Raw genomic sequence first — 13,304 nt, 5'->3', positions numbered from 1 at the left:
CAACTGCAAACCTACCAAGACATAGCTGTCCACAAAAGCCCAATAGAACAAGCAAAGAAAGCTTTGTTAGGAGAAGCAGCCAAGAAGCTCATGGTAACTCTGGAGGAGCTGGATCCACAGCATAGGTAGTAGAACCTGACAACTATTAGTTGTGCAGTATTCAAATCATGCCTTTATGAGTAAAGTAACAAAAAGAAAGCCATTTTTGAAAGAAAGTCACATGATGAAGCCTTGTGTCACCTCAATCGATGTTAATGTAAATGTACTTGTTTTGCATTTTGCATTTTTAACATTAGAAAATATTAAATTCAGTACTTTTAGGCTGTGAGATTTAATAGATCCCTAAAAAAAATCTGGATTGTCCAAATTGCTGCAACTCTTTTTTCCCCTTCCTGTTTAAAGGCACTTTCCTATTTCTTCAGCACAAGCGGGCGGCTACACAGCTGGTGGCAAGAGTCTGTAAAATAATCCATGAGATCCAACCTGTACTACCTGTATCGACCTTAAGTGGCAGATAAAATAAATTTTCCTTCACAGGACTCCCACTTTAAAATACTTATTGTGGAGCTCCATTCCATCTAATCACTTGGCAAAAGAGTCCAGCATCTAAATAAAGAATGATTAAATAATAAAAAAAAAACATCCCTGGACCAACGTGTTGCTCTCACCTTTGTAGATGAAATTACCCGAAAAGCTGTTACAAATCAATATAATCAATGCAATCAGCTAACTGACACAGGCAATCTCCTGCCAGTAAGTAAAAATACCCCCAGTGGAGATCTTTCAATATCTAGTGCCATAATTACCCCCAAGGGCGACGTTAAGGTGTAGCATTTTGTACACTTAATTAAATTAGCGAGCTCTGTGGACAGGGTGGATGGCTGGCCTCATGGACGACGGATAGATCTACCCTGGTGCCAGTAATTAAGGCAATACCTTTCTTGATTACGCCAATCCCCCTTAATTAACTCATTATGCATTTTAACCCAAACACTCCCGTGAATTAATGGGCGCACAGGAAGCTTCTGGACGGTAAGAACGCCCTGATCACAAGCAGAAGTCATAACTCATCCACTCAACGGGGAAAACGTAATGTCCATATTTTACTCTTTCAGCTGCAGCCAAGACCAATTTGGACTCGAGTGACAGCAGAAGTTCTGACTCTGGGCACATAAAGCCTTAAAGAAATAAGATCCCTGGCAAGTAACAACAGAAACTTACTAGATGACTTTACAAGGTTTTACCGGAATCATAAAATAATTCTTTGTATTTAGTCGGGCTTGTTTTGGCCTCATTTTATAGACACAACCTCATGGCTTCCAAACATATGAGCAAAATGATTTAGAGATTCAGACGCACTGCAGACGAGGAGCAGGTTTGCGCTGACCCATAATGCTTTGCTAATTAAATAATTCACTAATTGATTCATTGCCAAATCAATAAAGCCTGCAGATGGTTTATAGTGTGAGACCTGTTTGTGCCTGGGGACTTAGGTGAGGTTGCAAATGAAACAGATGCAGTTTTCTCTAAAAACAGAAAGGTGCAAACCTTTACCTCTGTCTTCTGAATGAATGGGAGATGTCCATAGAGGTTTGAAATAATATTGAGTTGACTTATACCCACTTTGATTCATTCAGCCCCTTAGAAAATGATGACTATCAATTTGAAAGGTGAGTCCAGAGTGGGAATGTGGGTGCTTGCCCACTCTTAAACACAACCGTGTCCTGAACCCATTCTTCTGGAAGTCTACGCTTTGTTGGTGGGTTTCTGGATAAAAAAAAATCAAATAGGATTTTTATTATTTCCAGCATAACGACTTCATATAGCGTCTGGGCACTAAAGCATTCAGAAAGTGTGGTGGCTGTGTTGTATTTATGACAAGTCACATTTGCAAACCTGACTTTGGAAAGGTAGGAATTATTAGGAAATGTAATTGAAGCAAAGGTAAAGTGTAAGATCTCATTTATCTGAGAGGAAGTAAAGGTTATAAATCCAGCTGCATGAACAGTTTAATATGTGTTTTCAAGCATGTCACCAGCACACAGATAAACAGAAAACACTGCTTTGATGAAAGCACTGTCAGATGAAAGCAGTATTGGAGAGCAGAAAGTGAAATTTAAGCGTATTGGGCAAACTTTGCTATTAAACCAGTCAAAGTTTCATTACATCTAGGGTAGTTCACTCTTTATGACACTATTTTGTTGGAAATAATTGTTTAAATTAATAAAACAAAAACAACAAACCAACTTCTACATTCCACCTAGGGCTGCACAGTTGGTAGCGCTGTTGTCTTGCAAGTAGGTCCTGGGTTTGACTACTGGCTGGGGGTCTTTCTGCATGGAGTTTGCATGTTCTCCCTGTGCATGTGTGGGTTCTCTCTGGGTACTCCAGCTTCCTCCCAATGTCCAAAAACATGACTGTAAGGTTTATTGATCTCTCTAAATTGTCCTTAGGTGTGAATGAGTGTGCATGGTTGTTTTTCCTGTGTGTGTCTGTGTTTCCCTGCGATCCACTCCTGACCTGTACATGGTGTACCCCGCCTCCCACCTATAGACTGCTGGAGAGAGGCACCAGCTTCCCCGTGACCCACTATGGAAGCAGAAGAAAATGACTGACAGACTAACATTCCACCTATGGCACCAGAAACATCGGGAGAGTGTGCAGAGCAGTAATCAAAGCAAAAGGTGGCTACTTTGAAGAACCTAGAATATAAGACATATTTTCAGTTGTTTCACACTTTTTTGTTCAGTATATAATTCCACATGTGTTAATTCATAGTTTTGAATCCTTCAGTGCGAAGCTACAATATTCATAGTCATGAAAATAAAGAAAACTCTTTGAATGAGAAGGTGTGTCCAAACTTTTGGTCTGTACTGTAGATCTTGGCATTCTTCATGTTGTTACACTCATTCACTGACCTAACCACAGTATTTGTCCGCAACACCACTTCTTGACAGCAGGGGTCTCCACTGGTTTGTGTTTATTACAGTAAAAGCAGAGGAAATAGTGGATTGCACAGAGCAAAGTACAGGAAGCCATTTTATTTCACAATTATTAAAAAGTGTACAGAATATAGAATGCTACATATTTACCATGTATACACTCAATACAGTGCAGAAAATACAAGGCAATATATTATTTTACCCATTTTCAATAGTCATAAGGAACCCTTAACAATAACTGACTCTCATTGATGCACTTTGTCCTACCAGCAGTTTTAAAGTAGGTTTAAATATCCAAAAACACTAAACTTTGCTTCAAAACAGAATGTATTTACACAGTGAGTCAAATCTACCAACAGTTACCTGTACAAATCAAATATCAAGGCCAATTTAATCTTTTCATGGTCAAAATATAACTGTGTTACAGTCACAGAAGCAATAAATTAAACATTAATGCCCAAAATGTTGGTTTTCCAGAGAACTGTACAGGTACCACAGTAGTCCTCAAATATGGACCTACTGAGACACAAGCGTACCCTGAGATAACTAAAGTGTGAAACTCACATGTCAGGAAACCAAAACTCAACTCAAGCAATGCTGGAATGCAAAATACTAAACAGATTAAAAACACTACAATAGACATAAAAACGATACAATAAAAACAAAAGTGTAATCCTGCAACAGCATAAACTGCACCACCTTTATTCAACTTACTATCTATACAGGTTTGTCTCTGGGATTTCTTGAGACAAAGCCACCTTCAACTCTTATTATAGGTGACTATAGTGATGCCTGACTTCGGTCTAGTCATCAGATTAATTGCCATTTGCGATCCAAGACGATGAATCTTGACATGTGAAAAAGGTATGCATAGATGAATAATAATCGTGAATTTGTAAAGAAGTACAGTGGTGGTAACTCCAGCTAAAACTAAGATTGTGATTATGAACAGAGAAAAAGCTAACTGGAGATAACAGCTTACATTTACCAAAGCTTTTGCATCTCAACATTTTCTTACTATAATACTATTATTATTATTATTAACTATAATTATGTCCACGCATGATAGCTTTTTTTTTTTATATCAACAGATTGTTACAAACATCAAAAAGAGTGATTTTCTCTGCTCCACAAAGTTAGAGCTCTACAGCAATCGTGCCATAGCTGTGACTAAGGAAAGGAAAAACTTTGGGCCATCAGTTAGTTCAATCAGTTGGTTGCATTTTTGTATATGGTAATCCATTCGCTGCATTACTGTGTTCAAACATTACAATAAACTGCTCACTGCCTGGTCAAGAGTGAAAGCAGCTGTGGGCCAGGAAGAAGACAAAATTAAATACAAATGCAAACAGCTGCAGCTGTAACATAAAAAAAATGAATTGATGTTCTTAAAAATAAACATATTTACTAAAATTACAGCCATTGGCTACTTGTCCCAAAGTGGCACAAGCATTGGGAAAAAGAGGATTGACAGCATGGCTGGCACTCTTCAAGGTATAAATAACTACAATCAAATCCATCAGCATTTACTCAAAGTTTTACTCTTTACTTTGTTACATTATGAAGGTTTGGATTGATTTTATTTAAAATAGAGAAAGTCAACAAGATATAACATGGGGAATGATTTGGTGATCTCTGACAAATCCAGCCAGACCATCTTCCTTTTTTCCTAGACATAGTGGGGAATGAAAATAAAAGACTGAACTCCTTTAGCAACTATTAAGAGGGAAAAAGAAGAAGTTTCCTAATACAAATGACAAGGTAATGCATTGCACTTCAGGGTGTGAAACAACTTAAGGCATAATATTTAATTTTCATTTAAAAGGATTAAGCAACTTTTGTTATTTGCAAGTTAGATTGCAAGCAAAAAAATAAAAGGTGATATTTCAAGCACCGAGCAGAAATCAGACCATGCTGGACTGAGTGTTTGGGCTGCGGTTCTGCAGGTCCTGTACCTGACCCAGAACCCAGCTGATGTTTGGGCGCTCCTCGGGATTCGAAACCATTATGGAGCTCAGCAGCATCTGGAGACCCTCTGAATGACTGAGCCAAAAAAGACAGATAAAAGATTAGTAGTTTAATTCACACCCCGAAGAGCAAACACTGAGCTATTACAGGTCCTTCTCATAATATTAGCATATTGTGATAAAGTTCGTTATTTTCCATAATGTAATGATGAAAATTTAACATTCATATATTTTAGATTCATTGCACACTAACTGAAATATTTCAGGTCTTTTATTGTCTTAATACGGATGATTTTGGCATACAGCTCATGGAAACCCAAAATTCCTATCTCACAAAATTAGCATATCATTAAAAGGGTCTCTAAACGAGTTATGAACCTAATCATCTGAATCAACGAGTTAACTCTAAACACCTGCAAAAGATTCCTGAGGCCTTTAAAACTCCCAGCCTGGTTCATCACTCAAAACCCCAATCATGGGTAAGACTGCCGACCTGACTGCTGTCCAGAAAGCCACTATTGACACCCTCAAGCAAGAGGGTAAGACACAGAAAGACGTTTCTGAACGAATAGGCTGTTCCCAGAGTGCTGTATCAAGGCACCTCAGTGGGAAGTCTGTGGGAAGGAAAAAGTGTGGCAGAAAACGCTGCACAACGAGAAGAGGTGACCGGACCCTGAGGAAGATTGTGGAGAAGGGCCGATTCCAGACCTTGGGGGACCTGCGGAAGCAGTGGACTGAGTCTGGAGTAGAAACATCCAGAGCCACCGTGCACAGACGTGTGCAGGAAATGGGCTACAGGTGCCGCATTCCCCAGGTCAAGCCACTTTTGAACCAGAAACAGCGGCAGAAGCGCCTGACCTGGGCTACAGAGAGGCAGCACTGGACTGTTGCTCAGTGGTCCAAAGTACTTTTTTCGGATGAAAGCAAATTCTGCATGTCATTCGGAAATCAAGGTGCCAGAGTCTGGAGGAAGACTGGGGAGAAGGAAATGCCAAAATGCCAGAAGTCCAGTGTCAAGTACCCACAGTCAGTGATGGTCTGGGGTGCCGTGTCAGCTGCTGGTGTTGGTCCACTGTGTTTTATCAAGGGCAGGGTCAATGCAGCTAGCTATCAGGAGATTTTGGAGCACTTCATGCTTCCATTCACTGAAAAGCTTTATGGAGATGAAGATTTCATTTTTCAGCACGACCTGGCACCTGCTCACAGTGCCAAAACCACTGGTAAATGGTTTACTGACCATGGTATCACTGTGCTCAATTGGCCTGCCAACTCTCCTGACCTGAACCCCATAGAGAATCTGTGGGATATTGTGAAAAGAACATTGAGAGACTCAAGACCCAACACTCTGGATGAGCTAAATGCCGCTATCGAAGCATCCTGGGCCTCCATAAGACCTCAGCAGTGCCACAGGCTGATTGCCTCCATGCCACGCCGCATTGAAGCAGTCATTTCTGCCAAAGGATTCCCGACCAAGTATTGAGTGCATAACTGTACATGATTATTTGAAGGTTGACGTTTTTTGTATTAAAAACACTTTTCTTTTATTGGTCGGATGAAATATGCTAATTTTGTGAGATAGGAATTTTGGGTTTTCATGAGCTGTATGCCAAAATCATCCGTATTAAGACAATAAAAGACCTGAAATATTTCAGTTAGTGTGCAATGAATCTAAAATATATGAATGTTAAATTTTCATCATTACATTATAGAAAATAATGAACTTTATCACAATATGCTAATATTTTGAGAAGGACCAGTACTTTAAATCACCATCATAAAGAACAGGATTGTTGTATAAAATGTTAGTTATTTCACAAAACTAAAAACACAGGAAATCTGAATAGAAGATGTCTTAGTAAGCAACATAACAACCTACAGGGGTTGGACAATGAAACTGAAACACCTGGTTTTAGACAATAATAATTTATTAGTATGGTGTAGGGCCTCCTTTTGCAGCCAATACAGCATCAATTCGTCTTGGGAATGACATATACAAGTCCTGCACAGTGGTCAGAGGGATTTTAAGCTATTCTTCTTGCAGGATAGTGTCCAGGTCACTACGTGATACTGGTGAAGGAAAACGTTTCCTGACTCGCTCCTCCAAAACACCCCAAAGTGGCTCAATAATATTTAGATCTGGTGACTGTGCAGGCCATGGGAGATGTTCAACTTCACTTTCATGTTCATCAAACCAATCTTTCACCAGTCTTGCTGTGTGTATTGGTGCATTGTCATCCTGATACACGGCACCGCCTTCAGGATACAATGTTTGAACCATTGGATGCACATGGTCCTCAAGAATGGTTCGGTAGTCCTTGGCAGTGACGCGCCCATCTAGCACAAGTATTGGGCCAAGGGAATGCCATGATATGGCAGCCCAAACCATCACTGATCCACCCCCATGCTTCACTCTGGGCATGCAACAGTCTTGGTGGTACGCTTCTTTGGGTCTTCTCCACACCGTAACTCTCCCAGATGTGGGGAAAATAGTAAAGGTGGACTCATCAGAGAACAATACATGTTTCACATTGTCCACAGCCCAAGATTTGCGCTCCTTGCACCATTGAAACCGACGTTTGGCATTGGCATGAGTGACCAAAGGTTTGGCTATAGCAGCCCGGCCGTGTATATTGACCCTGTGGAGCTCCCGACGGACAGTTCTGGTGGAAACAGGAGAGTTGAGGTGCACATTTAATTCTGCCGTGATTTGGGCAGCCGTGGTTTTATGTTTTTTGGATACAATCCGGGTTAGCACCCGAACATCCCTTTCAGACAGCTTCCTCTTGCGTCCACAGTTAATCCTGTTGGATGTGGTTCGTCCTTCTTGGTGGTATGCTGACATTACCCTGGATACCGTGGCTCTTGATACATCACAAAGACTTGCTGTCTTGGTCACAGATGCGCCAGCAAGACGTGCACCAACAATTTGTCCTCTTTTGAACTCTGGTATGTCACCTATAATGTTGTGTACATTTCAATATTTTGAGCAAAACTGTGCTCTTACCCTGCTAATTGAACCTTCACACTCTGCTCTTACTGGTGCAATGTGCAATAAATGAAGACTGGCTACCATGCTGGTCCAATTTAGCAATGAAACCTCCCACACTAAAATGACAAGTGTTTCAGTTTCATTGTCCAACACATGTATATGGACGTGACAAAAAACAGGCCACATTTTAAGTTCGCACTTGACTGTGGAGCAAAATAAATTGTGTTAAAAAAAACTTGGTAATTTACAGCTCATAAACTTAAAATTTGTTGTAATTGCTCAAGATTGTCCCCTCATTCTGCAAAACATTTTCTTTTTACAACCCCTGACAAATCAGGAAGAAACGGGTTGTTGCAGTTTCAGCACTGACCTGCAGGTCGGTGGGATGGTCACTGGATTCTGGACAGCCAAAGCAACGCTGTCCCCCTTCTGAAATATCAGATCATATGGGCCCTCCAACATCATCATGCAGTACAGCACGCAGCCCAGCGACTGGAGGTTTATGAAAATACAATACAAAAAAATACAAAAAACAAGGGACTTACTGGATAAAGCATTTTAACTGTTGTTTCAAGCTTCATTGAGACAAAATAGAAAATAAACTGGCCAACATGCTCAAGACAGGAGAAAGACCGCCCTGAGGTTTTACCCAAATATCAGTGCGCTCATCTATAATGCAGTGACTCTCTACATTAAAGAGCTCAGGAGCCCTGTAGGAAATGGTGCATCGTTGAGCTGCCCAGTCCTGTACAGTCATGGCTTCTCTGGATCCTCTGACCTGTTAAATAAATTAATAAAAAACCCTTAGTATAAAAGACCCGACAGGGTGAGTAATGCATAAAACTGAAACATGAACATTCAGAGCAAAACTAAAAACTAAATACAATCTTTTGCACCATTTCTGAACATCTAAGTTATGAATTTAGAGTGAAATGTTTTTACTCTCATTCAAAACGATAAAGATGCTGAATTAACAGATAAAAACAATGCTGCTGGTTCTGAAACCAAATGTATATATTAAGTAATTACTACTAAAATGAGACAAGCGCTAGGCAATAAGATAAAAGGTAAGACGAAAAAGAATTAATTCTTGTCCATAAAACAGAAGAAAAAAATATTTATATTTAACTTTGAAGCCATACGGTGTCAGTCTGCTGGTCACATGTTTATAAGAGCAACAGCTGAGTTACTGTTAGGATTTATTTATTATAAGGAATTTTTAACAGCATCAACAAGGCCAATCTGCCATCTAGTGGTGAAAAAACAGAACCATTTATTTAATAACATCAGTTTATAAGTATTCACTTGCATCTAAAAACTCGATGGCAACTACAGCACATTATTATGTTGTAATCCTTTTAGAGAGAGCGTTCTGACTAAGGCCCGATCTGTGTCACTGTCTGTAAAATGAAACTTTGGTATTTTACAGACGGCCATGACTATATTTTAGTAGAACTTCTTTTACCTCTGCACTCTTACCTCAATTCTTGCACAGTTCATTGAGCCCAAATCCATCAGAACTGGTCTATCACCCTCATCCAGGAGCACATTTGTGGGTTTCAGGTCCCTGTCAGATCACAGCACATTGCAAAACATTTTATTTAAGGATCAAATCAAATGAAACTAAATGATGAACAACAACCAGAATTCTTTTTTATACACTAGTCACTGGAAGATAAACTCAGTAGGAGGAGTAATGTTATGTTTTGACAAGAAACCTGCATTTTTGCATATGGGTGATTGTTTTTGTGACACTTGCTAGCTCAAACATTATAACAGAGCAGTCATCAAATATTCTTCAGACAATGTTTGTCAATATTCAAAAAGTATTTAAACATTTCTGTGCTGAGACTTAATTACTCCTCTGGTGCTTCTGTGGGATGGGCGGGCTGATGAGGCCAGGATTGATCGATTAACTGATCATTTTAATCTGCTTATATATCTTAACTTCTGCAGACATGATATCAGGCAGGCATGCATGTTAACATAAAATGAATAACTGCAGCAAGATCAGTCAGAAAAATAAAAACCTTCTTCACTGTGCAAACATCTCTCTTTCATATTTAACTATTTCTTAGGCCAAACAAATAAATTCTTTCCGATTTCTGACACCTTTACCAATCTGCATGTCTCTAAAGGAAACCCTTGTAATGGTACCTTTTATGGCACAAAGGCACACTTGCTCTTTGTGTTTTGGTACATAGATGCATTTAATTTCACATCAGAAGTCAATAAATATGGATTGCAAGTCTCTCAGAGTTGGGTGGCATTACCTGTGGGCATAACCTTTGTCATGAATAGCCTTCAAACCAGAGCAGATTCCACTGAAGATTTTTAAAATCTGGTTTTCAGGCATTATGCTCCCTTTGTCTCTTAGTTTCTCCAAAACAGACCACAGGGTTCCTTTCTATTCAAAAACACAAAACCATATCAGAACATGATTATATTCTGACAAGTTTCCTTCATTGTCCAAATTATAACACCAACTCACTCTAATGTAAGGCAGAATTAGCCAGGCTTCTGTCTTTCCTCTGCTGTCAACGAAGGCGTATGCAACCAGGCTCAAGATATTGTGATGATTAAACATCTGATGCATTTCCACCTCTGTCTGAGCCTCCTGCCGAGCTTGGCGATCATGACATAAGATCCTTTTCAGAGCGTAGAATCGCCCATCCTTTGCCCCTTCAACCAAATCAACATAGCTGAACCCACTGAAGAGACAGAAAGAAAGCAAGTTAGGGGTAGCATAGCACTCAAGGGTAATAAAGTGAATATTTTATGCCAGTATTTGTTTAAAACACCCTTAAAGGCTGCAATATTATAGACAAAGCCTGTATTTTCTGGGATTTTAAGTTGAATTTATTAGAAAAAAGAGTTACAACAGTCAGCAATAAAGTTGCACATCAATTGATGAAACCTTGCGAAACAAACATGTCAACTCACCCTTCATCCAATTTCTGGACAAAGTAGTATTTTTTATTATCAATGGTGATGGCGCCACGGGAGCATATACACAGGGCCTGTCCCATGCCGACTGGTACATTGTTTAGCCAAAAGCTTTAAAAGAACATACGAGAAAGCACAAATGATTAGAAACACATGCATGTCAATGTAGAACCTTAGTCATCCAGGTCATGGTAATGGGAATGGCATGAACAGAGGGCAACTGGTTCTACTTTCATTGTTGACCTCTCATCCAACATGTTTCATCAGTTCTAACTGAGTGGCAGTTCTTTATTGATCTATTGGTTGCTGGTCGGATAGTCAGACTTTGAAATGCATTTGTGACATGTAATTAATTGGCCTAATCATGATCAGTGTTTGACAGGTGATATTTAGGCCATATATCCATCGGTGGCTATGTCCAGAGGTCATCGGTCGAGTGGTGGGGCATACCCCGGACAGGTAGCCAGTTCATCGCATATGCCATCTCCTATTTTATTATGCAAGTGTATGTGTGGGGTTTTTTTGCCAGGCAAATTTGGTTATTCTTCCGTGAATTTACCAATTATGGCTGAAACAATTAATCAGATGAATGGTGATTAATCGTCAACTAAATAAGGAATCATTAACTGGAATATACAGACACTAAAACATGCCATTTGCTGAAAGAACGACCCACTCAGAGCAGTAATTAGGCCAAGATTGTACAAAAAATATATACATTTTGCATTTAAGACGAACGACCTTTTTGTCTGTACATATGCTCGATCCAGAACTCCTCAAGTAGCATAGCTTTAGCTTCAACTGGTTCAAATTCTGTAAAAAAGGATCTCCTATTAAGCACCTTTTGCTATCCGTTTAATCAAAAAAATAGTCGACAGAATATTCAATTAGCAAAATAATTGTTAGTTGCAGCCCTATTACCAATCACATCATTCTTGAATGTGTATCTTCTTATCCTTAAAAAGTCAATTGTCTTTGTGATGAGGTGGAACAGTTGAGTCTGACACGAAGAGCTGATTCTGTTAAGCAATTGTTAAGCAGGGGTTAAGTTTTTCATAGTATATGTATTCACTAGGCTGCATAAAACAGCAACCTCTGGGTCTTACAGATTCTGAAATCATGTTTACCTTTATAGATCGCCCAGCCTAGAAATATTACATATGCATGCAGTGATTCTGGTTTTTTTTTGCTTTCCTATTGAGTAACTGTGTGGCACAAAACAAATCCAACGCTGAAGCCTGTGATAAGTACTAATTACAGAATCTATGAATATTTTTGAATTGTTTCATATTCAGTTCAATAATAAATGAGCTTGAATCGGAATTAAGTCATATATTGCCTCCCTGTAATTCGGCAAACACTTATGAGACCTTTCGGATGATTGGTGACGTTTCAAGACAAAAGAAAAGAAGTTGTTAAATATTTCAACCACTCCGATGATTTAAGAGAGTATCGCAGAAATAAAAAAAGCTGCAACCTTATTTGATGTTTTTATACACAGAAAAATAAGATATTAGTCGAAAGTTACGTAAACATAGCGAAGTGCCACAGAAAACGGAGGTTTTACGTTAGCTAACACAACACACAGACAACAATGTTTTCATGCTACGTCACATGGACTGTAACGTCACGGTCTTCCTTTCTTTTATAAGCATTATTTCAATTCAACCCCTGACATAATAATTTTCTTAACGTTATAGTTGTTTTTTAAAGAATATTTCTTATCGGCTTCTTTTACCCAAGAAGTTAGCCTGCTGTCATTTCTTCTTCTTCTTCTTCTTCTTCTTCTTCTTACAGTTTTACGGCGGTTGGCGACCAACTTAATGGGGCATTACCGCCACCTACTGTTCCAGAGTATGGGTCAGCCACTACCTACACCCTCCAATAGATCCCTGTATCTTTTAAAAAGGGCACCAATACCCGAAATTGTGCTCTACTTCCCACACCCAAAATACTTTTCAAAGTGAACTCTTTTACTCATAGTTCCTTCAAAAATCCCTCAAAATCTCCCTATATACACTGAAACCTCTACACCTTAAAACCACATATTCAACTGTCTCTTCTTCCTGGCAACCTTCACATCTTCCTGTCCCATGTTTCCCTATTATTTATAGTGTAGTATTTAGTGAGCAATTTCCTGTCCTTACTCTTGTAATAACAGATTCTTCTTTTCTATACCCTCCCTGCACCCCTGCACTCTGGACTCTGCTATCCTGCTGTGAATGTTACACAGATGTCTCCCCTTTCCATTATCCCACTCTCTTTGCCACTCCTGATTTATGTGTTTCCAAATCATACTCTTTACCTCAGATTTACTCAATTTAACCCTCATTTCCACTGTACTTTTTTTAGAGCTTCTTTTGCCAGTTTGTCCACTTTTTCATTCCCATTGATCCCCACATGTCCCGGCACCCACAGAAACTGAACTAATATGACAGTGGTCATATTTTCCTGCATTAT

The 13,304-nt window shown here is 39.3% G+C and overlaps 1 protein-coding gene across 1 annotated transcript; it reads right to left on the bottom strand.

Moving 5' to 3' along the window:
* Positions 1 to 3,026: 3,026 nt before the first annotated feature.
* stk16 (serine/threonine kinase 16) lies at positions 3,027 to 12,692 on the bottom strand. Its single transcript, XM_047362341.1, has 8 exons — positions 12,583 to 12,692; positions 10,842 to 10,955; positions 10,390 to 10,609; positions 10,172 to 10,305; positions 9,378 to 9,465; positions 8,548 to 8,676; positions 8,269 to 8,390; positions 3,027 to 4,985 (listed from the first exon to the last, which is right to left on the bottom strand). Exons 2-8 carry the CDS (start codon positions 10,925 to 10,927, stop codon positions 4,847 to 4,849), a joined length of 918 nt encoding a protein of 305 aa, XP_047218297.1. The 5' UTR covers positions 10,928 to 10,955; positions 12,583 to 12,692; the 3' UTR covers positions 3,027 to 4,846.
* Between the last annotated feature and the right edge of the window lie 612 nt (positions 12,693 to 13,304).

The sequence above is a fragment of the Girardinichthys multiradiatus genome, chromosome 4 (assembly GCF_021462225.1).
Source record: "Girardinichthys multiradiatus isolate DD_20200921_A chromosome 4, DD_fGirMul_XY1, whole genome shotgun sequence".
Taxonomy (NCBI): Eukaryota; Metazoa; Chordata; class Actinopteri; order Cyprinodontiformes; family Goodeidae; genus Girardinichthys; species Girardinichthys multiradiatus.
This window is presented reverse-complemented; position numbering and strand designations above follow the sequence as displayed.